We start from the raw sequence: 24,956 nt of genomic DNA, 5'->3' as shown, positions 1-24,956 counted from the left end.
GAAATGGTGTTCAAGAAAAGCTATCAAGTCTACTAAAATTCGCGAGACGAGGACGAAGCCCTCTAAAGCTGCAGGCACACAAACCGATTCCTATCCCGACATACATTCCAAAGTTCGAGACATCTTCCTCCTCCTATATGCGCCATCGCGATCCGGACCATGAACGCAATGAAATGGCCAAGCTTCGTTACCAGCATAAGCAAGAAAAGAAGGGTGCTATCCGTGAACTGCGGAAAGATGCCAAATTCCTTGCTTCTGTTGAGCAAGAAAAAACAAGAGAGAAGGACCGTGCTTATAAACAGAGCATGAATAAGGTCTTCAACTCGCTCGAGGGCGAGAGAGCGGAACAGAAGGCAATGGAAAGGGAGAAGGCAAAAGAAAAGAAGCGTTCAGGGCGGAAATGAGCTGTTCCCCCCTATCCATTGTTATGCGCATGTGCATCAAATGACTGTTATCGGCCTTGTATACGGTATCTCGGTCCACATTCTGAATACAGTCCGCTCATGTCAGGTTTTGAATTGGCTGTCAGCGCCGTTGGATATCTATAATGTGGCTGGGTTTTATTTGACCTTATTGTACAAGAGCTTTGAAATCTAACACGCACAAATTTGCTCTACGCGTTTGCCCGTGAACGCGTCTTAACTTACGGTCGGTCACGGTAACGACGCGCCTCAATGATCTTTGAATGCTTTGATCCAGCTTAATCCATCCAGTCTTTTGATTTAGCTCCACAATGAGTTTGCCGGTATCAACGCAGTTCATAGTTCCGGCAACATTCCAGAGTACGACAGAGGGAGAGGTAGCTCCCAAACATTTCTTAGAATTCCTCAATTCCCTCATAGCAGGAGAGTTGAGTGAAGATTTCATTAGCGTTGTTCCCTCTTCCCACAAGGAAACATGGACCGCTGTCCTCTCTGGCTTATCGGATGTCATTTTGGGCCTATTCCCGTATGCTAGACCTGCGCTCTGGGAAAGCATTCACGAAAGACTGGTTTTGACTGACATCTCCTTGGACGTAATTCAACGTGCAACGGACCGGATCGATTCATTGTATGTAGGTCTGGAGGATATCACAAAGAAGTTTTTCGTGCAGCTTCTTGGTCTCTGCCACTCATCCGAATCTTGGTTGGATGTTCAAGTTCCCGAGAAAGAAGGGATACCAATACCTTCTACATTACATTCAAAAGCTATTCAAGGGATGATCGTCTTCTTGCGGTCCCTAGGTGGATCTGTGAAGACTACGGAGGGCTCTGGAAAACCACCATGGAAAGTTCTGCGAGATGTCATATCTGAAAGTCTCGACATATGTGATGGTGCGTAAACTATCCTTCTTTGTAGTAAATATTCTCTTAAAGAGCGCCAGAAATTGTAACCCTGCCTGCTTCAAAGTCTCCCTTGGACATTACATGGTTCACTAAACCCCATCTCAAGGAAACAACTTCTTCAGATGCGAGGATACCGGTATGGTCTAACAGAGTCGAGGCTTGCTATTTACCTGACGAAATAATCAGAACCCACCAGGCACTTCTCATACGTTAACATTGCCGTCTGCATCATATATTCCAGTCTTTCTCAGTGTTATCGTTGAAATCTTGAGCAGGGTTCTAAGCCCTCCATTACTTTCACAATGGTTCATGATGGATCTGCTGCGGAGAACTGTAGTGCTTGCGCAATCGGCTTTCAACTACTGCTTGTGTTGTCCCACTACCCCACATAGGCGATCTCGGAGCTTGGCACGGATAATTGAGTCATCTCATGTGCTTCTAGCGCAATCACCTAGCTTTGAGGTTTCTCTTGATGGTTTACCATGTCGTTTATTGCTATGCGTTCTTGAAGAGGGGCCAAATAGTGCTTGGGAATCTTCCTATGCTGCTCTTCGCAGTACTTTCGCGGCATGCAAAGGTCTCAAGACTTCTCACAACGCTTCTGCTGTATTGAGCATTTTGCGCAGCGAACATTGGGGAGATCCAGGCTTTGAGCTACGTGTATGTATATCAACTAGACTTAAGTGATTACTTATTCTTTTTTTAAAAAAGTTTTTAGGATCCGAATATATACGAATTCGTTTACCCTCGTTCGATCCAGCCACGCTGTCCATGGCGAGGGACTTTTTCGAAGGGAACAATGATTATGATAACAAGAGCGCCTTAATCAGGGAAATCGATAAAGCACTGCAGGCACCCTCCAATCTAAGTGCAAAACCGGACATAGCTGATCAGAATGCAATATCACTCTGGCGCAGGAATGTGAGGGAGACTGTAGAAGAATTGATCGTCCCAGACGATTTACATTGGATGGATGTAGATGAAGACTCCCCTGCGGTATTATATGCCCAACGTGCAGCTGATGAAATCCAAAAAAGATTTGATGGGTAAAGAATGCGAGCTATGTGTTTTGTGCTTTTGATCAACTCTCTTTACAACAGGCCACTTCATATGACGGCGGGCCCAGCTCGGTTATCGTTAGCAGAGAAAATTTGTGATTTCCCTGCTCTTCTCTCTCAAAACGAAGGGACATACGGTCCACCACTTTCCACACTACCATGTTTTATGCCTATCCTCACGCGACTGCTCGATGGATTAGAAGAGGAAATTACAGGTCTTGTTCGTCGAAGAGTATTCCTGGCGTTAGCCCAAGTTATCAAATACCACTCCCCCAAATCAGAGATGGTTAGTATGACGAGTGCTTTAGAAATGATATACCATGGTCTTGCGGAGAAAGACAGATATGTAAGGCTCAGTGCTGGGTAAGTCAAGCATACAACTCATATACCATGTCGCTGACAGTTGTGAGAAGCCGTGCGATAGCAGAAGTGGCCAAATTATACGAAGCTACCACTGATGGCGTGTGGAGGCGCACCGAGCTTATGTTTAACAATGTTTATAGATTACTCGATGCACCTAAGGATTCTGTCAAGGAAACAATGCTAATATCTGTTGGGTTTATTGGGCGGTAGGTTTTCAGTTATTTCATCTCTCAGGTTCCATTGAGCATGTATCTGCTTAGATCCACCAAGGCAGAAGGTTTAGAACAAGCGGTCTGCTGCTTGATCTCTCAGTTAGCTAAACAAAACCCACTGCTTAGAGGCGTTGCTTACTTACAGGTAACCCATCAAACCAAGGCTTTACCTCTCAGATTGACCTTTCTTGTCTAGCTGTTGGAATTGTCAAAGTACCATAAGAAGTCGCCCTACAGTTTGGTGTCTCCCTATATGCCTCGTATCGCTCCGTTCCTGGTGTCTCGGATGTGTACACAACCTAGCCTGCTGGCGGAGACGTGCCGATTTATTTCAGTGTCCCCAGGCGACTTTATTTCTGTTACGCTCTCCAAAACGCTGCCCCAGATTTTTGCCAGCTGTGACTCCAGAGTACTCGAAGAGATGTCGTCGCAACTTGGAACTTCTAACTCCAACTTATTCCTCAGGAACTCGCGGGAAGTACTTGCACACGTTTTTCTTTTACAGGGACCAGGACAACCAAGCAAGGCACTGAATTTTATCCTGAAAATTCTGTCCGACGCGGTTGTGAATTTGAACATCGACTCTTCTAGCATAGATGTTCAAAGTTTAGTCGGAAGCTGTAGACTTCCCTTGCTGACAGAGCTAGTAATCGTCCTAGGAGACGAGAACGAGGAGAATTCAGCAGCGGTCAGTCAATCCTTCTTCAGGCCTACACGAAACCCTGATTTTGATGTGACTGAGTAGGCAGTCCAAGCTCTCAAGAGAGTGGAGCGATCGTTATCTAAATCTTCGAGGCCAGAACGCGCCTCCGCAGTATCCACTCTAGCTCCTTTTTTGAAGGACCACATGCTGGGAATAATATCGGACATGAATGACACACTCCAGGACGTACTTGGAAAGAAAAGCATTTCCGAAAAGCGGCAGATTTTGCGAAGTATAGGTGCCTTAATTGGTCACATAGGGCCAGCAATCAACAGCGTCTCCCCACAGGTATTATAGTCCTGCATACTTCACCATGACGATATTCATATTGTGATTCGCAGATCATGGCAATGTTACAAACTATGTTTCTCATACCTGAACTGTCTGAAGTTACACTAGCAACTTGGTTTACGTTCTTATCCACCTTGGAGCCCAACGAAGTCGGCCCTCATGTCGGACCTACTAGTGCATCGTTCATTTCCTCATGGTCAACTTTGTCTCCTTCTGGCCGTGACCTAGCCAGGAAGTCGTTGCATTACATTATATTCGACGTAGGGGAACGCTCGGGGAAACATTTAGACGACATTGTTGACTTACGCGCGATTCCAGAGTTGTACGAGCTTCATGAGAAGCTCCAAGACTCCCGTAAATCGTGGCAACCGAAGTATAGATTACAGAAGATTTTGGATCGTTCAGGCAGTGACAATCTGACGGTCGCATTACAATCACTTGGCGAACTCAAGTCCTTCATGCTAAACGAAAGGCCCTTCGTTCAGAGTCTTGCTTCAGGTGACATTTTTGATCCGTTAATTGGACATACTCTGTCTGCTTTACTTGCCACAGCCTGTCACGATGGAGACGGGACGGAGAACTCGCAATTGCTGGCGTTCGAATGTATAGGGATTCTTGGAGCTGTTGACCCCGACAGATGCGAAATCGGTCTCAGTGATACCAGGATGGTCGTGCGCAGCAATTTTACAGACGAAGGAGAAGCTGTCCTTTTTGCATTGCACATCATCAAAGACGTCTTGGTGGGCGCATTTCGGTCAACTAGCGACATCCAATACCAGAATCACCTGGCGTACGCTATACAAGAGTTGCTCCGATTCTGCAAGTTTACGCCCGCCCTGGTAACCTCAGGCACTACGACATCTGTCCCTATGAAAGTTCGAAACCGATGGAACAGTTTGCCCAAACATGTCCTGGAAACCGTCACGCCATTACTTGAAAGTCGTTATTCAGTTCGCTTGAAGGATTCGGAAGAGCCAAAACGACCCATCTATCCGAGCCCGCGACTTCCAACATACCGAGAATGGATCCAAAAATGGACAGAACACCTTCTAACAAGAGCTTCGGGGAATACTGCTCAGAAGATTTTCAGCGTTTTACGCTCAGCAGTTCGTAACAAAGATGTGGGGGTGGCCCATCATCTCCTCCCTCATTTGGTGTTGAATATTCTTCTCTCTGGAAGCGAGGAGGATAAGCAAGATATCCTTTCAGAGTTGTTAGCTGTGCTGGAAGATCAAGTTGCATCTGATAGTTGTTCAAGTCCAGACAAAAAGCTACTCAGCGCCCAGGTGATTCACTGACATATTTTTCGCAATGATCGCAAGGGTTACTAATACGTTTCAGGCCGTCTTCATGCTGCTGGATCATCTCAGTAAATATGTGCGGATTCTTCGTCAAGATATTAGCTCCAAAAAGGTAGACAGCAAACGAGTTCGCACTCAGCACGTAATGGTTGAAGGTGAAGAGCAACTGGTTCAAGTGGACTCAATGTTGTCCAGCATCAATCATGACCTAATGGCGAAGGCTGCCTTACAATGTAAAGCTTATGCTCGTTCCCTGATGAACTTCGAGCGCCAGATCATTGCAATGCGAGAACGTCAAACGCCCAGTCGTAAGAACCAGATTACTCCGTATTATGAGCGGCTGCATGAGATCTACGCCAATCTCAACGAGCCAGATGGCATGGAAGGTGTTTCCACTCTTATCCTGTCGCCTTCTTTGGAGCATCAGATTCGTCAACACGAGAGTACAGGACGTTGGACATCAGCACAGAGTTGTTGGGAAGTACGACTTCAGCAATCTCCAGATAATCTTGATTTCCACCTAGGACTTCTTCGATGCCTGAGAAATCTGGGACATTATGGTAAGCGTCGATCCAATTTTTCTTCTCTTTATTTTGACTGTTTTATCGTTAGATTCGCTTCGTACTCATGTACAGGGTGTTCTAACCCGCAATCCGGCATGGGAGTCAGATTTGGCAGGATTTCAAGCAGAAAGCGCTTGGATGATTGGAGCTTGGGATGACGTTGAAAAAATGGTCGAGAATACTGGAAATCAAACACCTTCTATTGTTAAAGCTCGTGTGCTGCTATCAATGCGCACAGGAGACACTATTGCTATCAGCAATTCTTTATCACAGGCTCGTGTTGTTCTTGGTACTCCCATCACTGCCTCTGGAGAACAGGGCTACAGGCGGTCTTATGATGCTGTGCTTGATCTTCACCTCATACATGAGCTTGAAATGATCCATGCAGCCATGGAAAAGCTCCCAGCTAATTCCCAGGAGCGTCGATCAGTAGTACAGTCTCTTGGTCAATCATTGGCTACTCGATTTAACTTCACACTTCCTAATTTTCGCATTCGTGAATCCGTGTTAAGCATGCGACGGACTGCTTTCTCGCTCAGGTGAGCTACATGTTCTCTTCTGTGTAATATGCAATAAACGTGGTGCCTTAGTACATCACCCCGAAATGCCTTCACGCCAGAAATTGGGCGTTCTTGGCTTGCTAGTGCCAAAATTGCTCGTAAAGCAGGTCAATGGCATACAGCTTATAGCGCTATGCTACAAGCTCAGCAGAGCAAAGTAGATTTTTCGTTTATGGAGAGTGCGAAGCTCGTGAAAGCGACTGGAGAGCCCTTGCGAGCATTGCAAGAGCTGGAAAACTCGATGCGTTTGGTTGGCATCATCGAAGATAAGAGTGACACAATTGATCTAACTGAAGACGATGATGATACAAAAAGGATGAAAGCCAAGGTTAGTGGCACTGCAAAGTCGGAAGTCTTGCTTAGTCGCTGAATAAAATTTTAGTCTCATATTCTCCTTGCTCGTTGGATGAATGAATCTGATCGTTTTGAAATCGCTCACGTTTGGAAAGCATTCCAGAATGCAGCTGACTTATGGCCCAAGTTTGTCTTCTGTCTACATCTTAGATCACCTGCGCTGACACCTGAACAGGTGGGAGAGCGGATTCTATCATCTGGGCCAGTTTCATGATCAATGTTACAGAAATTTGTCTACGCAAGACCAAGAGAAGCGGTATGTTTCGTTCCCGCAGCATAGAACTTTACATGACTCAATTCTGTTGGGTTACAGAGGTATCAAGATGAACTTACACACAGTCCGAAACTTTGCAAAAGCAGTTGTATACGGGTCGAAATATGTGTACCAGACAGTGCCTAGATTACTCACCCTTTGGCTGGACATGGGTGAACATCCAAAGATTCTGAAAACAGATGTCTTTGGGAAAGTAAATGCGACCGTCTCAAGCGCCATCAAAACCATACCAGTTTATAAGGTAAACAATGGAATATAACTTCTGTCGTTCTTACTCTAACTCTTTTTCAAGTGGTTCACTGCGTTTCCACAAATTGTTTCACGAGTCGGCCATACTAACACAGATGTCTACGCGGTACTTTCAAAGCTGATTGCTCTCGTGATACAAGAGTATCCAAACCAAGCATTGTGGTTGTTCACTTCTGTTGTGAAATCAACCAAGCCCAACCGTGAACAGCGGGGCAAGGCCATACTTGACCAGTTGAAGGTCTGTAAACCTTTAGAATTTGTTATTAGGTTGCTAAAGGATTCCCATTCAGAGTAATCCCGCCAATACTAAAAACCAGGTGCCCGTACTAATAACTCAATGCGTCACCATGACGGACGAGCTTCTCCGCCTGTGTAATCACCATATTGATGACGATAGAAAAACTGTTAGCATGAAGAAAGAGTTTCCTCGATTGGCTGCTCTCGGTCGTTCCCCTCTACTCATTCCTTTGCAAGAATCTCTTACAGCAAATCTTCCTCCAACCTCCTCGACTAGTCACTCTACCCATAACCCTTTCCCTCCTGCTGCACCAACGTTCGACGGTAGGTGCTAACTCCACTATGATATATGGTATTCCTTTCACATCGGCTTTTTTTGTAGAATTCTTCGACGAGATCGAAATCATGCGTTCGTTAGCCAAACCGAGGAAGATCACGATCCGAGGAAGCAACGGACAAATATACATGTTCCTCGGAAAACCGAAAGATGATCTCCGTAAAGATGCTCGACTGATGGACTTTAATGCTATCCTCAACAAACTACTAAAGGCAAATTCGGAATCGCGTAGGCGACAACTTCGTATGTTCTCAACGCTGATAATAGTTCACTATGTTGACTGTTTTGTTAATAGATATTCGCACTTATGGTGTGGTCACGCTAAACGAGGAATGTGGATTCATTCAATGGGTGCCAAATACGATCCCTGTTCGGCCCGTACTGGTCAAGTTTTACGACGCAAAACGCATCAAAAGCTGGGTGAGCCCAGAAGAGCCTATGATCTATAGATCTACTGACATCCTGGGACAGAATGGGGAGCTAAGCGATACGTTCAAGAAGATCAAGGAAGCGCCTGAAAAGGATGCTGCAAATCTGTTCATCACCAAGGTCCTGCCAGAGTAAGAAGACGTCTCACTTATACATTTACGGCTGTGTTGATACGGGGATATTAGGTTTCCCCCTGTGTTCCACGAGTGGTTCATCGAGACGTTCCCAGAACCAACGGCTTGGCTAGCAAGCCGTCTATCTTACGGAAGGACGGCAGCCGTGATGTCTATGGTCGGTTTTATTTTAGGGTACGTTCGCGCCTTTGAAACGGTACATCGATTTCTCCTGATCATTCGATTTAGCCTTGGGGATAGGCATTGCGAAAACATACTCTTGGATACGAACACAGGAGATGCTGTTCATGTCGACTTCAATTGTCTTTTTGAAAAGGTAGGCAACGAGATGAAGTTCTGGTTTATCCTCAATTCAACGTTTTGCCAGGGAAAAACGTTGGAAACTCCAGAACGCGTTCCTTTCCGCCTCACACAGAACATGATCGATGGGCTAGGCGTTACAGGGGTGGAAGGTGCTATATTTCGATTTTATTCTGAACGTGCTATCTGACGCTGTGGATGCTCAGGTGTTTTCCGTAAAGCATGCGAAGTCACTTTGCAGCTTTTACGAGACAACAAGGATTCTTTGATGAGCGTTTTAGATGCTTTCATCCACGATCCTTTGGTAGAATGGGAGGATGAAAAACGTAAGATGGTACGTGTTTCATAGCTTTCAATTCTTTTGATTTTTGACGAGATTATGATTGTACGTGTACAGGAACGAGATAGGCGAAACGCTGTAAAATCAACCACTGATTTGCGTCATTTGGCCAAAAATGCGCTGAATCCCATCGAGAAAAAGCTAAAGGGCATTTATTCTACCAGCAAGGAAAGACACGAAAAAGAAATCTCCACAAGTAACCTTGTTCAAATGCTCATCCAAGAAGCAACCGACAGTGCGAACTTGGTACGGCCATCTCCATATCATTTAGTGAAAAATGCGACTAATAAGTCCTTCATAGGCCAAAATGTATCCAGGGTGGGCTGCATGGCACTGATCAATGAGGTTGTATACATATCCTGAAAAAGCTGTAAATCTGTACATCTCCCTTATACTGTATGATCAAGAAGCTTGCAACTGTTTATGTAGCCGTTCTAGCTCTTTTTCTCGTCCGATGAGGATGCCTCTCCAGCGCTCCTGTTCCGCCACAATGGTCTTTCTCGCAGTTTCGAGTCTCTCCGCTTCCTCTTTCTCCATGAGAGCATTAAACTCTGGGACGCCACCTCTACTTGCCTCGAGGGAGGCCATATTAGAAGTATGAAAGGGAACTGGCTTCCGCTTTGTTTTAGGGAGAGGTGTGGGTGGGTGGGTAGTGAGAATGTTGAGGAACGACTGAAAAGGGTCGCTGAAAACAATCTCGTCGTATTGCCAAGAGTGAACGGGACCTAGTTTGACGGCGGTTTCGAGACTTGGGATTTCTGGATCGCCAGTGACTGTCCAGGGATGTAGTTTGAGGTGGTGGTAAAAACTGATGGCCTTTTCTCCCGATTCAGCTATGAAAGTGATCCTGATATGGACCTCAAACTCTCCCCACCTTGGAGACTGTCAATGTCAGTGTCGTTCAGCTGGTCCTTTATCGACGTACCCCGTCTCTGTAACCTCAAATGGGGGCTTGTCGATATCTGAGGACAGTGACCATTGTTGTCAGAAACGATAGATAGATAGAATGCAAGTGACGCGACGACTCACTTCGTGTAGGATTGGCATATGTGTCGTGGAGCTTGAACGTAACCCGTTTTATGAAATAACTAAGGTCGTCTGCACCGCCTACGATATCTGAATCGGCAGTGGACGCTGCACTGCGCAAGGCGACGGTCCAGCGATGGGTATGATCAGGAAAGTTGATGAGCTTTTTCTCATCTGGAGTCAAGACAGTTGCAGTGTTTCCATAGATGATGGGCCTGTGTATTGTGAGTCCCTACAATGTCTGTGAGCATCGCGGATTATCATAAGTTATCACACAAACGCACTCTGACTCGGACGCGTTCTGCCATCGTCGACGTTCGGGAAACCTCGGCCAGACGCGATTCAGACTCCGCTCACGACCATATTTCGTTCGTGGCTGGTCCGTTCATTCCATTCAGCAAAACCAGCAGCGTGTTATTCCTTGCATACTCTTAAAATCAGGATGATTGACGCAGTCGTGAACAGTAAGTTATGCCATAAACCTCATTCACTACTGTTTTGTTGACTAGAAAACTTATGTGCAGAGCCAAACCGAATCCTAGAGAGGCAGCAGGTGATCCAGGTATGCTTCGTTTCGAGTGCAGAAAGTTAAGGCATTGCTGACATGTATCGCATAGCACTCCCACAAGCCTGTTTACTACCGCCTGCCACGTTCGCGGCTGTATCTTGGTGAGCATATATGGCTCTGAGCTATGTGGATTGTCTGACATACATCCCTAGGCACCTACTACAGCTTGTTCACCCTCGGCATGTTTGGCACGACATACGGCATCTACTCTCTCGCATTTGTGCGTTTCATTGCTGTATTCCAAAATTCCTGATGATTACCTTGCTGATTACTGGACGTCTTCTGTACAGGGCAAGCCCGCTGCTAACGAGTAAACCTAGAGATTGCAATGACAAGTTGATTTTTTTCTAATACGCTCACTCTGTGAGATTGCCTGGGGCTGCAATGCATTCGATAGAGCGAGGAATGTTCGTGTAGGCTGGTCTCTGAGGTTATACATTTTACTACAGCACTTTGTCCTCTGCATATCTATTTCATCCGCTTATCACCACGATTCTTGAGTCTTGTCAATTTGTAAAAGCACCAGGCCATTATTTATCTGAGTACATCTCGTCCGTTTGAAATTTCGTATCCCTTGAGCTCGTTAGCCTTACTTTGCTGAGCTGGACATCAACCACTTGCGGCCCAGAGAGTACACGGCTAACTCCGCACCATGTCAGACCCATACGTTTCAAGAAAAGCTGTCGATGCCTCGTATCGGCCCAGGAGCTATGTGAGCACATTCCACACACATCCACAATCCAAATGATCATCATCATTCGCCCTCTCTGCCTTTCCAGGTCATGTCGCCGGGCCTCAAACGAGCGCGCGAGCCCTTCCGTCTCCGGAACGCTCTCACAGGACTCGTTCTTGCAGGATTTGGCGTGGGCGTATGGGCGTATTCTATCAGCGCCGTCAAGCAGGATGACTTTGACGATGTAGATCAGGAGGCGCGCGCGTTGCAGAGGGTCGGGACGACGGTGACGACGACGACGATAAGCGGGGAGCAAGATGGGAAAACAGTGGCGAATGTCACCACCGCTACTGAGTTGACGCCGTTTCCTGTCGAACCTGTACCTGCAAAGTTACCAGAGATCCGGATGGCTTCAGGTGTGCTGGCACCACTATTAGACAGGACTTTCCCCAGGCTGTTGGATCCAGCGCGCAAAACTTTGGTGTGGGGTGCTCCTCCAGTCGATAAAATGGGTAGACTGGGTGATTCAAGAAGTGGAAAGTAGATGGGGCGTCTAAAATAAATCATGACATTAACCTCCTCTCAATCTATCATATTCACGTATGTGGTTCTGGTTTTGCGTATAGCATCAAATACATCATTGACAACAATTTATCAAGAAACACTTTTCAAAAAGTAGTACACATCATTGCTATGTATCTCAAGAACAGACTTCACATATAATTCTTTGATCACAGTATTCTTAGTCCGTGCATCAGCCTGGCACATCCCATGCACAATCTCTGCACACTAACGCAGGATGAACGTCCGCGCATCCAGCAGCAGTCTGAAGAAACCCTGCTGAGTGATCCGTGGTCTTCTGCCCGCATCCAACACAAATCCGACATCAACTTCCATGTCAAAATTAACGCTCAAATACCGTCGGTACTTACCAAACATTAATACCCATTTTCTCCAGACCTTCCTTCGCGGCTTCATTGCGCGCGGCCTTCTTGGTATTTCCCTGTCCGCGGCCATATAGCTCGCCATCGACCAACACACGGACCATCCAGATCGGCGTCGTCTTCGCTGCTTCGCCTTCTCCAATTCCGTACACCCATTCGACCCCTTTGTTTTCTTTCTGCAGGTGCTGGTTGAACAGCGCCAGATGTCCAATGGTCGTCGGGGTGGACGAGATGTGCGAAGTGGACCAGGGTGGCTGTGGAGAGTATGAAGGCGGCGGGGTCTGGATAGGAGGGGTCAAAGGAGGAGTAGGCGCCAGTGGTAAGCCGTGCTGCTTTCGGATCCTTTGGTAGGCTTCGGTGGTGTATGGTCCAAAAAGACGTCTGAGCCATCCCCTGACAGTTTCGAGCCCTTGATCCAAGTAGAGCCCTCCTACATAGGACTACCCGTTCTGGTAAGAAATAAAATCGTCTGCTACATTGCATTCCTAACTTACCTCGAAAACGTCGGCTAATTGACGTGTGTTATGTATTGTCAGTGTTTTTCCGTGATAAAGCGATGGAGAAAACAGTACCTTGGACGTTCGTCGATGCTCGCAATGTGATGGCTTGGGCCGGGTGCAGACGGAGACGCTCTGGGAGCCTGTACCTGCGGGAACTACATGGCGAATCATCATGTGAGTCACTCCTAATCTAACGCCATTTAATGACTCACACGTCTGCCAATGTGGCGTTACCAACAATCAAGGCCCTGATTTTCTGTATCGAAGACATGGAAATGAGAACGAGGACGCCCCAATGCGGAACCCCGTGCAGATTTTTTAGTCGAAGAGGAAGCTTACAGTCGAAGGGCCCACGCGAAGGTTGGGGTATAGTTCCAGTAACAGAGTAGTGACCACCAGACCAAGGACGGTGTCGCCGAGGTGCTCGAACCTGCAAGTGATGCAAGCAGGCAGGCAAGTGCACAGAGGATCAGTGGATCAAAGAAGAAGATGTGGCGGAGACGTACTTCTCGTTGTCAGGACTGGGATCATTGGGGTGATCCTCGAATACGTGGTTCGGCCTAGCGTAGTAACTGCGGTGCGTGAACACTTGTACCTTGATAGCCTCAGCTTGTATCTCAGGAAGGGGCGGGATGTCCTCCGGTTTAATCTCTGGCTTGAGGGCAGAGCGTAAGATCTGCAGCTGTGAGCTTTCAGCGAGCATCACGATATGGCGAGGTGATGATGAGTGTTGAGGAGCGACGGACGAGAAATTGGAGTTCAGCGATGTGTGGTGGAGAGAAGCGAGCAGAGAAGGAACGTACTTTACGGCCATTGTGTCTGTATTGACAGCTGGGGGATGAAGGTGGTTGTGGACGTGTGTTGGTCCTTTTTGTGAGGCTAGTCAGCCATGCAGCGCGTATATGAATAGGATACCAAGTCCGACAGATTGGGTGTTTCTGTTATTGGCAAGCCGTGGCAATCGTATTGATGATATGGAAGGAGAAGCGTGCTGTAGCTGAACTGGTTGTAGCTCAGCTGTCATCTGCCATACTTCCGCTCTGACACAGCATGCCGAGCATAACGGCAGAACGATAACAAATGGGAATGGATCAGCTAAAATATCACAACAATCTTGGGACGAAAGGAGGTCTGGTATAGCATCTGCACAGCTTCAGATATACCACAGCACATGGCCACGCGAAATCATCACGACAGACGATCCATTCGTAGATCCATATAATTGAAGAAATCTCGATTATCGCCCTGTACTAAAGCATGTGTAGGACATACCATAAAAACGTCAAGCTTAAAGCTCGCGAAGTGGTCAAACGCGTAGCGAATGCCGACCCTATGGAATATTCTAGGTTGCAACTAGCACAGCGTCACAGTCTTTACTTCTAGTTTTTCCCTAGTTCTTGAGCTTGCTGCGCCTCCAGCTAACGTTGTCAGTTTTCATTAGTTGTCATGACACAAACAATAGCAAGCGATAGGATTCACCTTTGCTCGTGCCTTCATAGCAAAATAGTCTTTGTGTAGCCCACATTCAGTCTTTTCTTGTTTATCAGCCCACCGCCCTGCACGTTCTCCTCCATCACCATCACCGCTTTTCACCGTACTATGCCAGTCACCGACACTCTTATAGCCTTGATCGAGAAGCCTGTTTCGTGGAACATTGTTCTGCGTGATATACCACTCGACGAAGGGGAATGTCCATGAGCAGAGTGGGTTCAACTTCAACAGACCTGTTGCATCTACTTCGAGAGGCTGCAAACTGGCGCGATCTCCGCCTTGGGATGCGCGTCGACCGGTAATCACAGATCTGACATTCAGCTCTTGATAAGCGCGCTGAGCGGGTTCAACCTGGGGGCGGTATATCAGCATTATGTCCACATGCTACGAATGAAAGGAGAAAGATAAAGAGCGACGATAACTGACTTTTACGGCAAAATCATATGTATCCTCATCGGTCTCCCATAATTTCTCACCGAACTTGGTTTCGAAATCCTGGACAGTCTGACATCCCTCGGGTTTATAGACGTGTATATGCTGACCGTACCGCTTCTCTACTTCTTGCACGAGCTCGTATGTCTCTTGGAAATGATACAGGGTGTCGAGAAATATAAGTGGTGGGGGCGATGGTGTAAGTTTCGACAACATGTCGATGGCGACAAGACCTGTAAGACCAAACGCAGTGGTTTGGTACAACCCTGGAAGGTATTCCACAGCCCATTTCAAGATTTCTTGTGGTGTGAGGGGGAACAGATATTCATTGATGGTCTGGAGGTCTTCAGGGGAAAGAGGAAGCTGCAAAGGCTTGTCTAGCTCAGGTTTTGTGGTGGCCATGAATGGATAGTAGAGCAAGAGATTTAGATACGATTTAGATACTGCAATGTTGTTATAAGATAAACTGCTGTATGACTGAGCAAGCTGAGGCGAGCCATAGTGAGCTTGTGGTCAGATTTGTTATTGCGTTTGGATTGCTCATGATAGCAAAAGCTGACAAAAGTCACGGGAATCGCTAAACGCGTGCCCAATGGAACCGCGACAAAGACCCGGACTTACTTTACGCACTACCTATCCTGGTCCATACTGTATCACTGGTATCCTTGAACACACTACTCGAGGATACCATCCATGGCGACAACGACAAAGAAAGCTGCCGCTCAGGAAGGCAGTGGTAGCCGTGACTACAAATATTCCCAAGAAATATCTCAGATGGTGTGCAGCACCCACATATAAAGTCCACAAGTATCCAGCTAATTCTCAACGCTTTCGCAGATGTTTGTATTTGGAGAGGTGCAAGATCCAGCCGCAGAAACCGTTAATCTCGTCGAGGACATCGTTCGAAGTCAACTCATCGAGCTGGTAAGCGCTTGATGTCGCGCCAGACGCATCCCGCCACACACTTACTTTTGGCCGTAAAGATCTTGCAGGCTAGAGCTCTCGCAGCACGTCGTGGGGCCCGCTACACTTCAGCCGAAGACCTTATTTTCCTCATCCGTCATGACAGAGGAAAAGTGAACCGGCTGAGGACATATCTATCTTGGAAAGACGTGCGGAAGCATGCTAAGGATTCTGGTGGAGAGGGAGGTGCAGGTGTGGAGGTTGAGACCCTAGAGGACGGTGCTGACGGTATGTCTTTCAAATGATGCATCACTACTCGTTTCTAACTCCGTGGATTAGATAAACTAACGACCAAGGCCCAGAAAATCACCATCAAGCTACCCTGGGAGATAACGACCATTTATTCAGAGGTACTCAGACAGAGTGGACACCAGTCGGACGATGAAGAAGATGAAGACGACATCGAAGCTCACGAAGCTTCCATCCAACGACTCAAGGTATGGTTCATACATACAAAGACGTTTGTCGTTGCTGAATTTGATAATAGGAAGCAGACGATGCTACACGTCAGATGACGCGAGAGGAATATCAACACTACTCAGATTGTCGTCAAGCCTCATTTACGTATAGGAAAGGTCAGTTGCAATCTCCCCACGAGCAGTTTTAAGAATCGCGCTGAAACAATTCACCTAGCCAAGCGCTTCCGCGACTTTCTCAATCTTCCAGTACAGTTAGACCTAAGAGCGAACGACGACACCATCGATATTGTCGGCTTTCTCGCTTTCGAAATGGTGCGCTCGCTCACATTGGCAGGCCTCGATGTCAAGAAATCACTTGAAGAGTCGTACCTCCGTGAAGACTATACCTCTCCTGTTCTGGGGAAACGGAAAGTAAATAGCGCCCTCGATGCAGGGGCGAACAAACGCAGACGCGACGATTCCCCGGATAGGGATGATACACCACTCCCTGTTAGCTCGCTGTTCCTACCACCTCCTGAAGCCCGCACCGCGCTGCGCCCAGAACATATTCAGGATGCTTTTTCGAGGATGCAAGGTGACTGGTCGCACCACCGTTCTGCTGGAATGAGAAATTGGCGTGGAGGTCTCGTACGGACGAGAGTCAATCTCATCTGACCTGGTCCTCGCTCGTATCACTTCTCCCGCCCGTTACTTGCTATTTATCGCTTACATTTTGCATTTGTACTTCTACTTTACACATTATTTATACAATTGTACATCGTCAACTTGTCGTCAGCAATCAAGAAACAAAAAACCATGAAACTGGGACAATGATAATTTTTCAGAACAATAGCGATGCTGCAACGTCCAGATTACCACCCGCCGCATCCAGCGAACTGATGGCTAATTCGCGCGTAGCTCCAAGGCCCATGAGAGTGGCGATAGCAGACTCTGGGTGATGCGTTCGTGATGCTGGAGGCGCACTCCTCGCAGCGCCTCTCTGAACTCCAGTTGGGGCTGAACCAAGTGTGTTCCCTCCCCCAGGAAACGACGGCGCAGGAGGATTCCGGTCAGGTACAGATGATGATGATGCTGTAGCAGCTGCAGAGCGAGGTGAAGCAGTGTCATCGACGCCAGCATCCATAATCCGCGCTTTATCCGGCAGTTCATGCTCGGAGAGGAAGCGTACTTCACGTCCTTGAATTCGAAGGACATTTCTCTCCAGGTCTATGCAAGCTTGATGGGCTTTAAGCATGTCGAGGCCCAGGAGGAGATCGACATCGCGGCCCTACGAGATGGAAAATTGACAAGTCAGTGGCTCAGCCAAGGCGCAAAAAGGAGATGAGGATGAGGACTAACCTCCATGATGGTAAATGAACATGGAAGATGTAGCTCAGCGAGTTTAAGCTGGGCACTGTGCACTCGACCCAAGATATTTGCTGTTCCCACACCACGAGCGATGCCTGCGAATCTTTGGTCGACGAGCCGCATTATACTATGAAAGAAATATATCACATTTCACGTCCACACTGAATGAATAGGGGAAGGATTGTACCCGCATGCTTCGGCACATTCTGGACTCACTGTAAAGATATAAAGTCAACACAGTGAATATATGCGCGGAACTTCTGTGAGACTCACTGATAGTTTGTTGCGCACCGCTGTCAACGAAGGCTTTGACTGGTTTCGAGTTGACTTCCACAGGAATACTTTGGAGGGAGGGATATATCCACACGATATTTGTACCAAGGTCAGATAAACCAGACTTACTAAAGCATCGTAACCCTTCCAAAGCTCTCTGGTGCGTACTCAAGCGCATGCTCCATGTTCTCCATAACCGCCTGTTGACGAATGGCCTCTTCAATACGGCGCTGGGCCTCGACATCGAATGGATCCGCATTCAGCCGCGAGACCTCGCGTTGCTGGGCAAGTTCTGCCTCGTACTGACGGTCTCTCGTCTGACGAAGGAGTTCAGCGAATCTTGCAGGGTTTGTTTGTGCAGCAGCTGCCACTTCCGGCTGAGTCTATGAATGAACGATGTCTAATGAGCAACTGAATCAGATCACAAAGGACATGAGACTATACACACTTCTTGGAGTTGGCGCATGAGCTGTGGGTCGCCGAGTATCTGTAAACGCATCATCTCTGCATCCTGCTCTATCGGCCTTGAAAGCGCGCATTGTGAAAAGGGAGACCACGAGAGTGGATGAGAAGAAAACGAAATATGCTTACCTGCCACCTGCACTTCGCCCCACCTTTCGCCTGAGCAAGAGTATCGCTTTATCGTTCACTCCACATTCCCGCATCGTTGCCTTTGGGTTACTCAGCTCCCTATTCTCGTACGATATGCTTTGCTCGCTGACTGGCACGCCGGACTGCGATTAAACAAGAATTCCATTGTTAATGTTTTTATTATCGTCGCTGCTGGGTAGACCCAAGTGGGCTCACTTCGGCCTCGACGAGAGCCATAACATTCTCTAGCTCCATATTTGGGTCGATCTCGACAACGAAAGGTTGGCCGAGGTCATTAATAAATGTCAGTTCCATCGTAGGAGCAACAGGGCTTTTAAAGGGGAAGAAATGAAAAAGCTAATAGCAAATTTGGCTGTAGAGTCGCGAATGTGATGGTCGAAGTTCGAGGAAGTTGGTCCAGATCAGGATGATCGTATGAGTAGAATACAGGTACTTCGCGGTTACAATTGCATTTCCCTTGTCTCTTTCAGCACTTTGGCACAATGAAGACACGCAAGCAATATGGAAGGTGCTAGAACTGCACAGAAGTACTTGAACAAAGGGAATAATACGGGTAATTAATAAGTGTCGACATGTCCTGTAGTAAGTAGGCGTCAACAAATCATAAGCAAAATCCGGACACTTGGTAATCAAGTGTGGTCTCATCATGTTAGCCAGGCAATCGTAATTCTAACACTGCTACTGGCGGATGCCTCGACCACTGAACCGACTTCTTGCGATAGCAGAGCTATATACAGGCTCACGTCAGTTGGGAAACAAGGATCATATTACATGCACGACTCACAATCGAGACCCACCGCCTCGGATATTTGATAGCAGCGCACTTTCTAAAGCAGATGCAGAGAGACTTGCATCTGAAAATCGAGCATGAGTTACACTAGCTGATACAATGCACGGTTATGTTACACAGACCACTTATGTCGCTGAAGCTAGAAGCAGAGGACCCTTGACTGCTTTCCTGCTCGCTCGCGTTTGCTTGAGCGACCAAAGCCCCAAAGCGCATATGAGGTTGGCCCTTTGCATTCCGTGAGGACAGTGCAGGTGGACTGGAAGATTTACTGGATGAAATGTGTCTGCTCATTGGAGAGTGCGGCTGAGACTCAGGTGGAGGCGAGGATATGGATGGAAGTGATTCCCGAGGAGAGCTTGCACTAGACACACTAGCACTATGATCGCGATTGTTCACCTCGTCTTGGCGAAAACTCTCATGGAGAGGCCGAGGAAGGGCAGAAATAGACCGCCCACGTGTGATCTCCTTGCTCTTTCCTTTGGACTCTGGTGAGCTGACAAGTCCCAAAGCATCATTTGTAATCAACTTCTGGAGATTTGCTAGTTTACGATCCAAAGTTTCCTGCTCTTCGTGCTTTCTATCGGCTTCTTCCTCCCTGGCGAGTTGCTCGTCATCAGAATCGGTCTCGTCAGAGGAAGACTCAGAAGCTGGGCGCAAGTGGGATTGAATTTTCTTTGGTAAAGTCAAAGTAGACGAAGACGAGGCTTTCTTGGGCTGTGCTGGGGTATGGTGGCCTAGAGAGTTTAGACGAGCACGTACCCCCAGCGGCGTAGAGATTCGACCCGACGAGGAAAGTGCAGAGAGTCTAGCTGCGCTTCCACTCGGTCGTCTTTGTGGGATTCGAATTGATAAAGGTTCCGGCGCTGAGGGTTCTTCGCTTACTTTTGTTATTGGCTGTCCGGAAGTAGGGCTCAGTACACCTTTGATGTCTTGAAGGCCACGTAGGTCTTCTTCATATCTTGCTTGAGCGCGGTACAGCAGGTAAGGAAGAGGCACCTCTAGGTGTGCGGCGAGGCCTTTCCCTAAAGAAAAAGCGCCATGATAAGATTGTAAGGAGATCTCAGACGTTGAACGTGGAACTAGGTTGCTTACAATCTGTCCCGCCGTTATCGCTCGTCCTCGACAGAGCGATTACTTCCCACAGAACGTTGGCCTTTTCTGCATTCCACTCAATCTGAACTTAAAAGATTCATATGTGAATGGTAAAATTTCAGCAGGTGAAGATGCTAAACGCACTCTAGGGGGTTCGCGGTGAGGGTGCTCAGGGCGGTTGTATGGGAGTTTGACGACCACTCTGATATTGGACGAAGACATGCTTTCGTATATTAAGTCTGATAGGCAATGAAGGTTGTTACACGATGTCAGTGCAGATAAGCTATACCTGTTTACTGCAGGTCTGAGTCAAAGGAACTAGGAGGCGCTGAGCTTGTTAAATTCTAACACAAATACTAGTTAAGTCCGGGTTACTGGCGGTCCGGCAACCGTTCAACACAACTGTCTACATGGAGTTACTGGTACAGCATACTAGCGACAATTGCAAGCCTCAGAAGCTTCAGCAGTCTTGAAATGTTTTTCCGTGGTGTTGGATAACATTATTCTGAATCTACAGGCGCATGCCCAACATCATGCCACAGAAAGCTATCAACTTCGCTGCGACCCGCGGCCCAGCAACCGTCTAGACAGGTCTACACCATGCTGTCCTGATAAACGATAAGCTCGCTCCGCAGTTCCAGGGCATAGCATCATTACATTTTGCTCAGGAGATAAGATCCATTTTTCAGATCATTCAGGCTGTACGCTGAGGGTCCTAAGGAATACAATGAGGTGAGTGTATATGGATACATAATCGAAAGTCTATATAGAGTGTTCTGTATCAACTGTATATCGCATTTCAATTCTTGAATAAAAAATGAATATCAGGTTATGAGCCTTATATGAAAAAACTGAACACTAGAAAGAATACCGTACCTTCTTCTTCAACCAGACGAACCCTCAGAGAGGTTCGCCATGAACGACGCCCAGAAGTTGTTGTCCAGGAATATGTCAGAATTCATAAAATAGTTCGGATCGTTTATAGGGAACGACGAAGGAAAAACCTGAGACATGCCTTCTCCAGTGACGAAAGGGGAAGGAGAGGACGTCGACGCCACTCTTTCCGTGAAGTTTCGTGCAGCCGTATTGAAATGCTCCAAAATTAGCGCACTACGCTCGAGAGGCTCTGACTCAGTCTTTTCAGATGCTCGCCGCCTGAAACTCAACACGCATGCGTTGATAAGTTGGGCGCATCTCGCTGGGGCATGATCAGGAGAACAAGCCACCTGCGATAAACGTTCAATCGTCTTCGCTAATATGCTATCGCTTGAGCCAGGGAGCTGTTCGCCTGTGTTTTGGAGCATGGACCATTTCGACAAGACGACGAAGAAGGTGGCGAGGGTAATCATAGAGAAGAAGTTATCTGGGGCGGAGCTGAGGAGAGCTAGCTCAGGGCGGGAAAGAGATGTTATTAAAATTCCCTCAGAGAGCACGAGGGCTTGTTGACCCCAACTCCTTGCAAGGTTAATGCCGTTGTGCTCCGCTAGGAGGAACCATGGGATCTCATGATGGTGCTTCGATATGATGTTCTTCGTCTCCATAAGAGCATGAACTAGGAATAACAAACGGCACCACTGATAGATGACTTGAAGCATGTGGAAATAAAACACCTCGTGTTCTGCGAGAACTAGGTTAGGACGCAGTATAAGTTGTCGGAAAAGCTTGTTCTCATAAAGACTGCATACCTGATAAGGGCGATGCGAGTCTTTCCAAGTTGTCCATCTTCATCAACGTATCGAGAATCTCTTTGTAAAATTTGCCTAGATCTCCAATAGAAAGTAGTCGGATCGATAAACCATGCTCCGTAGTCGCGAATATCTGAGACAGCAGCGATAAGCGCAAATCTCGTCCTGCTCCAATGGTGGATAATGACGAGGAATCGATTGCATCATGGATGAGGTCCTTACATCTAGACATCGGGTCTCGTCTCGTGCCAATGCATAACCTAAAGAGAGATCGAGAACTGAGAACTACAGGAAAGTATAAATCTTTGGAAAATACTTACATTGATTCTGAATTAGTGAGAGAAAACCACTAAGGTTAATCAGGTGATCAATGAACGATAAAGATCTAAGACAAAGAAACAAACCAGGCGAGCTTTATCGACTGCCTCCGCCAACTCAGCAGCAGAGGTATCAGATGGGTCTTTCGTCTGTTCACGCAGTGTTTTTGCGTATACCATAGCCTCGCTTAAGCGAAGGTTCATCGCCATGCTGACAGCTGAGGAAGCCATGAGACGTCCGTCCTTCGTCTCCCTATGGGTGGGATCATCTACAGGCTCCCACATTGACAGAATAAGCATGGCGTGTATGGAGTCGGTAGATGGTAAAGGGCTAAATATTTGCTTGAAAACGACTTCTTCGGCTAGTCTGTATAACTGTGGTGCCACGATGGTTTTTATGGGTAGGTCTAGATGTCTAGATGCGACACAACATTGTGCAAGTCTTAAAAGGGGTCCCTCGGTTCGTTGGCTAGGTTGCAAGTTTAACCATGGACTATAGCGTTCTTCAAATCTGATACAAAATAGGTCAATGTATGCTGTTAAATGACTAGCATGCTTACATATCTAGTAAATGCTTAACTTTATCTTTTCCAAGGATATGCAAGAGAGATATTTCGACTTTATTCTTCAAAGGCTCTTCGTTGGGAACTGCTCTCGTAAGGGCTTGCATGGCCAACATTGGAACGGTAGTGCCATCAAAGCCACCAGGTAATTTCAAAAAACCCCAGGGGCGTTGTTGAATTGGAAATAAGCCCTCAGGATGTAGAAGATCCATGTCGTCGTTTGATTGGGATCTATATTGGGGCATAGGGCGAGTGGTGAGAGGTTGTTGCTCTGTATTACTGGTATTCCACGGAGAGCTTGATACAGAATCATCCATGGCAATGTCTTGAGCAAATTTTGGAAATGATGGAGACGGGTGATGTCGAGATGTCGAATTATCGTCGCTCAAACGCGCGCGCGTAGCAGGGGGAAGGTCATTCTCCGAGCAGGGCGCTCCAGAAGTTTCAAATGAGCAAGGAAGATTGAGAACTTTGCAGCGATGACACTGGTATCCGCAACTGTCACCATCTAGCATTTCACAGCGCGTCTTATGTTTTCTGCAAGAGGTGCAAGCCTGTGCTGCTTTTGCACGCTTCGCAGGGATTGTGCGAGGGCTCGACCGCGTGCCCGTGCTGCTAGAGCTCCCAGGATGCAGCTCTAAGGCTGACATGGTGTACAACAAGTGTTATCAGTAGGAACAGCGCACCGTCAATGGCTGGGGAATTGTGCTCCTATCCTTCAGACAGATATGATCACTGTAAACAAAAAACCTTGAAATAAGAATAAGAATGGTCTCATGCTGAATGAGTCGGCGTGGAGATTACGGAGTCCTTCAGGCCGCCGGCATCTGAATATTGAACTCCAGCGGCTGCGCACTCCTCTCTCATGCAGGCCGTTCGCCGGTCCATACCGAAAAACACACCTTTTAGAACAACCACACTATTGCACGCGGCCATCCAAATCACAGCAAGAAGAAAGATCGTCAGAAATACGCCAATTTTAAGGAAATTCAAGTGAATAAGCTACGTCTGCATATTTCTGAGAGGTGAATACAATGTCCGGCTCTGTGTCTGACAGTAACAACATTCTGAGCCCAGTCTTGCACTGCCTCGTCGGACCCTTTCCTAATCGCAACTATGAGGCTCTGGCGATAACGTTCTGTGGCTCTCCCAGGACGAACACCTGGGCTGGCTGCGCACTTGTTACTGCGCACATACAGCTGGTTCTGTCACCATTGATGAGTCTTGACTTTCAGAATAAAACTGTGAATCAATTATTAGTGCACTACAGGAAGCTACGCAGCATGCCATGCACTTTGGGTATGTTGTTGTGACCTGAAGGATAGCTGGTCACAATCTTTCTCAACGCGACGTCTATCGTCCTAAGCATCTCAGACACAAGTATCGCGATGACTGGGTCTGTCTATCTACTATTAAGCTGTGGTATAGTTACGCTAATACTTGTATCCGTGTCCTTTGTTTAGTTAGATAGCGGGTCGGCGGATGCGCAGGAGTGCTCGTGATTGATGAACTACAACGCGGTGCTTGCCATGACATCGTGATGGCCTCTGGAAAAGGACTGGGTCACACACATTCAAGGATAACCAGGTTGGTCTACACTATTTAAAAATATTATCATTGTTCACGACGAATTATCGTGTATTCTTCGCAGGTATATGTCTTTGACGCCTTTCAGTGCTGGCATAAATGATAGATATCAAGGGCGTTCTTGTCCGAAAGTTCCGCTCGTATGTGGCATTTTGGGTCGTTGCAACCTTTATCTTTGTTTTTGCGTCTGCCCAATATTCCAGTGTAAGGCCAAAAATTGCTTTCTTTCGTTGCACTTTGAAAAAAAAAATCAGAACAGGGACCTCAAATTACAAGCTGGAATTTTGCTGTACTATACCGCTGTCCAAGTGCTGCAACCATGCCAGCACAAACTAAATTCGCAACTGCGCATGTCGAAATGTCAAAGGTGGTGAATGGGCTACCCTCACAAGTGAGGTTTACACTCAACCGCAGTTCAATACCTGGCGACATTCTCATGTACACTTTGATCCATTGATCTTTGTATAAATACTTCTAGGCACTCTTTGGCGACCCACTCAGCATCTCTGTCAAGAAAAATCGACGTTTTCAGCATCTTTAGCTTACTCGCAATTTGCATCATGTTCATCCTCTCAAACCTGACGACTCTTCGAGTGATTTTAATTTTCTTTGTTGTCGCTCTATATGTCACTACAGCAACAGCT

General features: G+C 47.1%; 8 protein-coding genes across 8 annotated transcripts; 4 read left to right on the top strand and 4 right to left on the bottom strand.

Annotated features, from left to right (window-relative positions):
• Nucleotides 1-733: 733 nt before the first annotated feature.
• On the top strand, nt 734-9,853 carry SERLADRAFT_414152 (uncharacterized protein; the record flags this gene model as incomplete). The annotated part of the gene is made up of 26 exons (XM_007315962.1): nt 734-1,313; nt 1,567-1,985; nt 2,037-2,371; nt 2,426-2,746; nt 2,887-2,952; nt 3,007-3,103; nt 3,464-3,646; nt 3,704-3,949; nt 4,003-4,450; nt 4,505-5,238; nt 5,294-5,813; nt 5,866-6,355; nt 6,407-6,704; nt 6,834-6,856; nt 6,906-6,986; nt 7,044-7,245; nt 7,297-7,491; nt 7,544-7,814; nt 7,873-8,070; nt 8,123-8,247; nt 8,299-8,387; nt 8,442-8,564; nt 8,619-8,842; nt 8,897-9,024; nt 9,088-9,276; nt 9,332-9,853. 26 exons carry the CDS (start codon nt 734-736, stop codon nt 9,365-9,367), a joined length of 6,621 nt encoding a protein of 2,206 aa, XP_007316024.1.
• Nucleotides 9,854-10,411: 558 nt separating this feature from the next.
• On the top strand, nt 10,412-11,129 carry SERLADRAFT_462226 (uncharacterized protein; the record flags this gene model as incomplete). The annotated part of the gene is made up of 5 exons (XM_007315961.1): nt 10,412-10,520; nt 10,581-10,618; nt 10,674-10,725; nt 10,777-10,844; nt 10,915-11,129. 5 exons carry the CDS (start codon nt 10,499-10,501, stop codon nt 10,936-10,938), a joined length of 204 nt encoding a protein of 67 aa, XP_007316023.1.
• Nucleotides 11,130-11,271: 142 nt separating this feature from the next.
• On the top strand, nt 11,272-11,821 carry SERLADRAFT_462221 (uncharacterized protein; the record flags this gene model as incomplete). Its single annotated transcript, XM_007315960.1, has 2 exons — nt 11,272-11,336; nt 11,404-11,821. Coding segments are annotated over 2 exons (477 nt in total), but the record flags the coding sequence as incomplete, so codon positions are not given.
• A 118-nt stretch (nt 11,822-11,939) lies between these two features.
• SERLADRAFT_462219 (uncharacterized protein) lies at nt 11,940-13,763 on the bottom strand (the record flags this gene model as incomplete). The annotated part of the gene is made up of 9 exons (XM_007315959.1): nt 11,940-12,038; nt 12,092-12,156; nt 12,230-12,681; nt 12,736-12,749; nt 12,814-12,896; nt 12,954-12,997; nt 13,081-13,171; nt 13,248-13,430; nt 13,545-13,763. Coding segments are annotated over 8 exons (879 nt in total).
• A 96-nt stretch (nt 13,764-13,859) lies between these two features.
• Nucleotides 13,860-15,179, bottom strand: SERLADRAFT_383717 (uncharacterized protein; the record flags this gene model as incomplete). Its single annotated transcript, XM_007315958.1, has 3 exons — nt 13,860-14,159; nt 14,221-14,583; nt 14,659-15,179. 3 exons carry the CDS (start codon nt 15,064-15,066, stop codon nt 14,121-14,123), a joined length of 810 nt encoding a protein of 269 aa, XP_007316020.1.
• A 93-nt stretch (nt 15,180-15,272) lies between these two features.
• SERLADRAFT_447160 (uncharacterized protein) lies at nt 15,273-17,329 on the top strand (the record flags this gene model as incomplete). The annotated part of the gene is made up of 6 exons (XM_007315957.1): nt 15,273-15,441; nt 15,502-15,588; nt 15,648-15,855; nt 15,907-16,064; nt 16,115-16,202; nt 16,261-17,329. The coding sequence occupies 6 exons, from the start codon at nt 15,358-15,360 to the stop codon at nt 16,698-16,700; spliced, it is 1,065 nt and encodes a 354-aa protein (XP_007316019.1).
• Nucleotides 17,330-17,482: 153 nt separating this feature from the next.
• On the bottom strand, nt 17,483-20,471 carry SERLADRAFT_462202 (uncharacterized protein; the record flags this gene model as incomplete). The annotated part of the gene is made up of 10 exons (XM_007315956.1): nt 17,483-17,520; nt 17,581-17,608; nt 17,667-17,734; nt 17,796-18,049; nt 18,115-18,190; nt 18,258-19,005; nt 19,063-19,132; nt 19,191-20,090; nt 20,161-20,242; nt 20,305-20,471. The coding sequence occupies 5 exons, from the start codon at nt 20,380-20,382 to the stop codon at nt 18,957-18,959; spliced, it is 1,179 nt and encodes a 392-aa protein (XP_007316018.1).
• Nucleotides 20,472-20,520: 49 nt separating this feature from the next.
• SERLADRAFT_462199 (uncharacterized protein) lies at nt 20,521-23,478 on the bottom strand (the record flags this gene model as incomplete). The annotated part of the gene is made up of 6 exons (XM_007315955.1): nt 20,521-20,965; nt 21,037-21,787; nt 21,846-22,105; nt 22,166-22,194; nt 22,250-22,673; nt 22,723-23,478. The coding sequence occupies 5 exons, from the start codon at nt 23,373-23,375 to the stop codon at nt 21,045-21,047; spliced, it is 2,109 nt and encodes a 702-aa protein (XP_007316017.1).
• Between the last annotated feature and the right edge of the window lie 1,478 nt (nt 23,479-24,956).

Source organism: Serpula lacrymans (genome assembly GCF_000218685.1).
Source record: "Serpula lacrymans var. lacrymans S7.9 unplaced genomic scaffold SERLAscaffold_4, whole genome shotgun sequence".
Lineage (NCBI taxonomy): Eukaryota > Fungi > Basidiomycota > Agaricomycetes > Boletales > Serpulaceae > Serpula > Serpula lacrymans.
The sequence above is the reverse complement of the archived record's forward strand: the minus strand, read 5'-3'. Positions and strand labels throughout refer to the sequence as shown.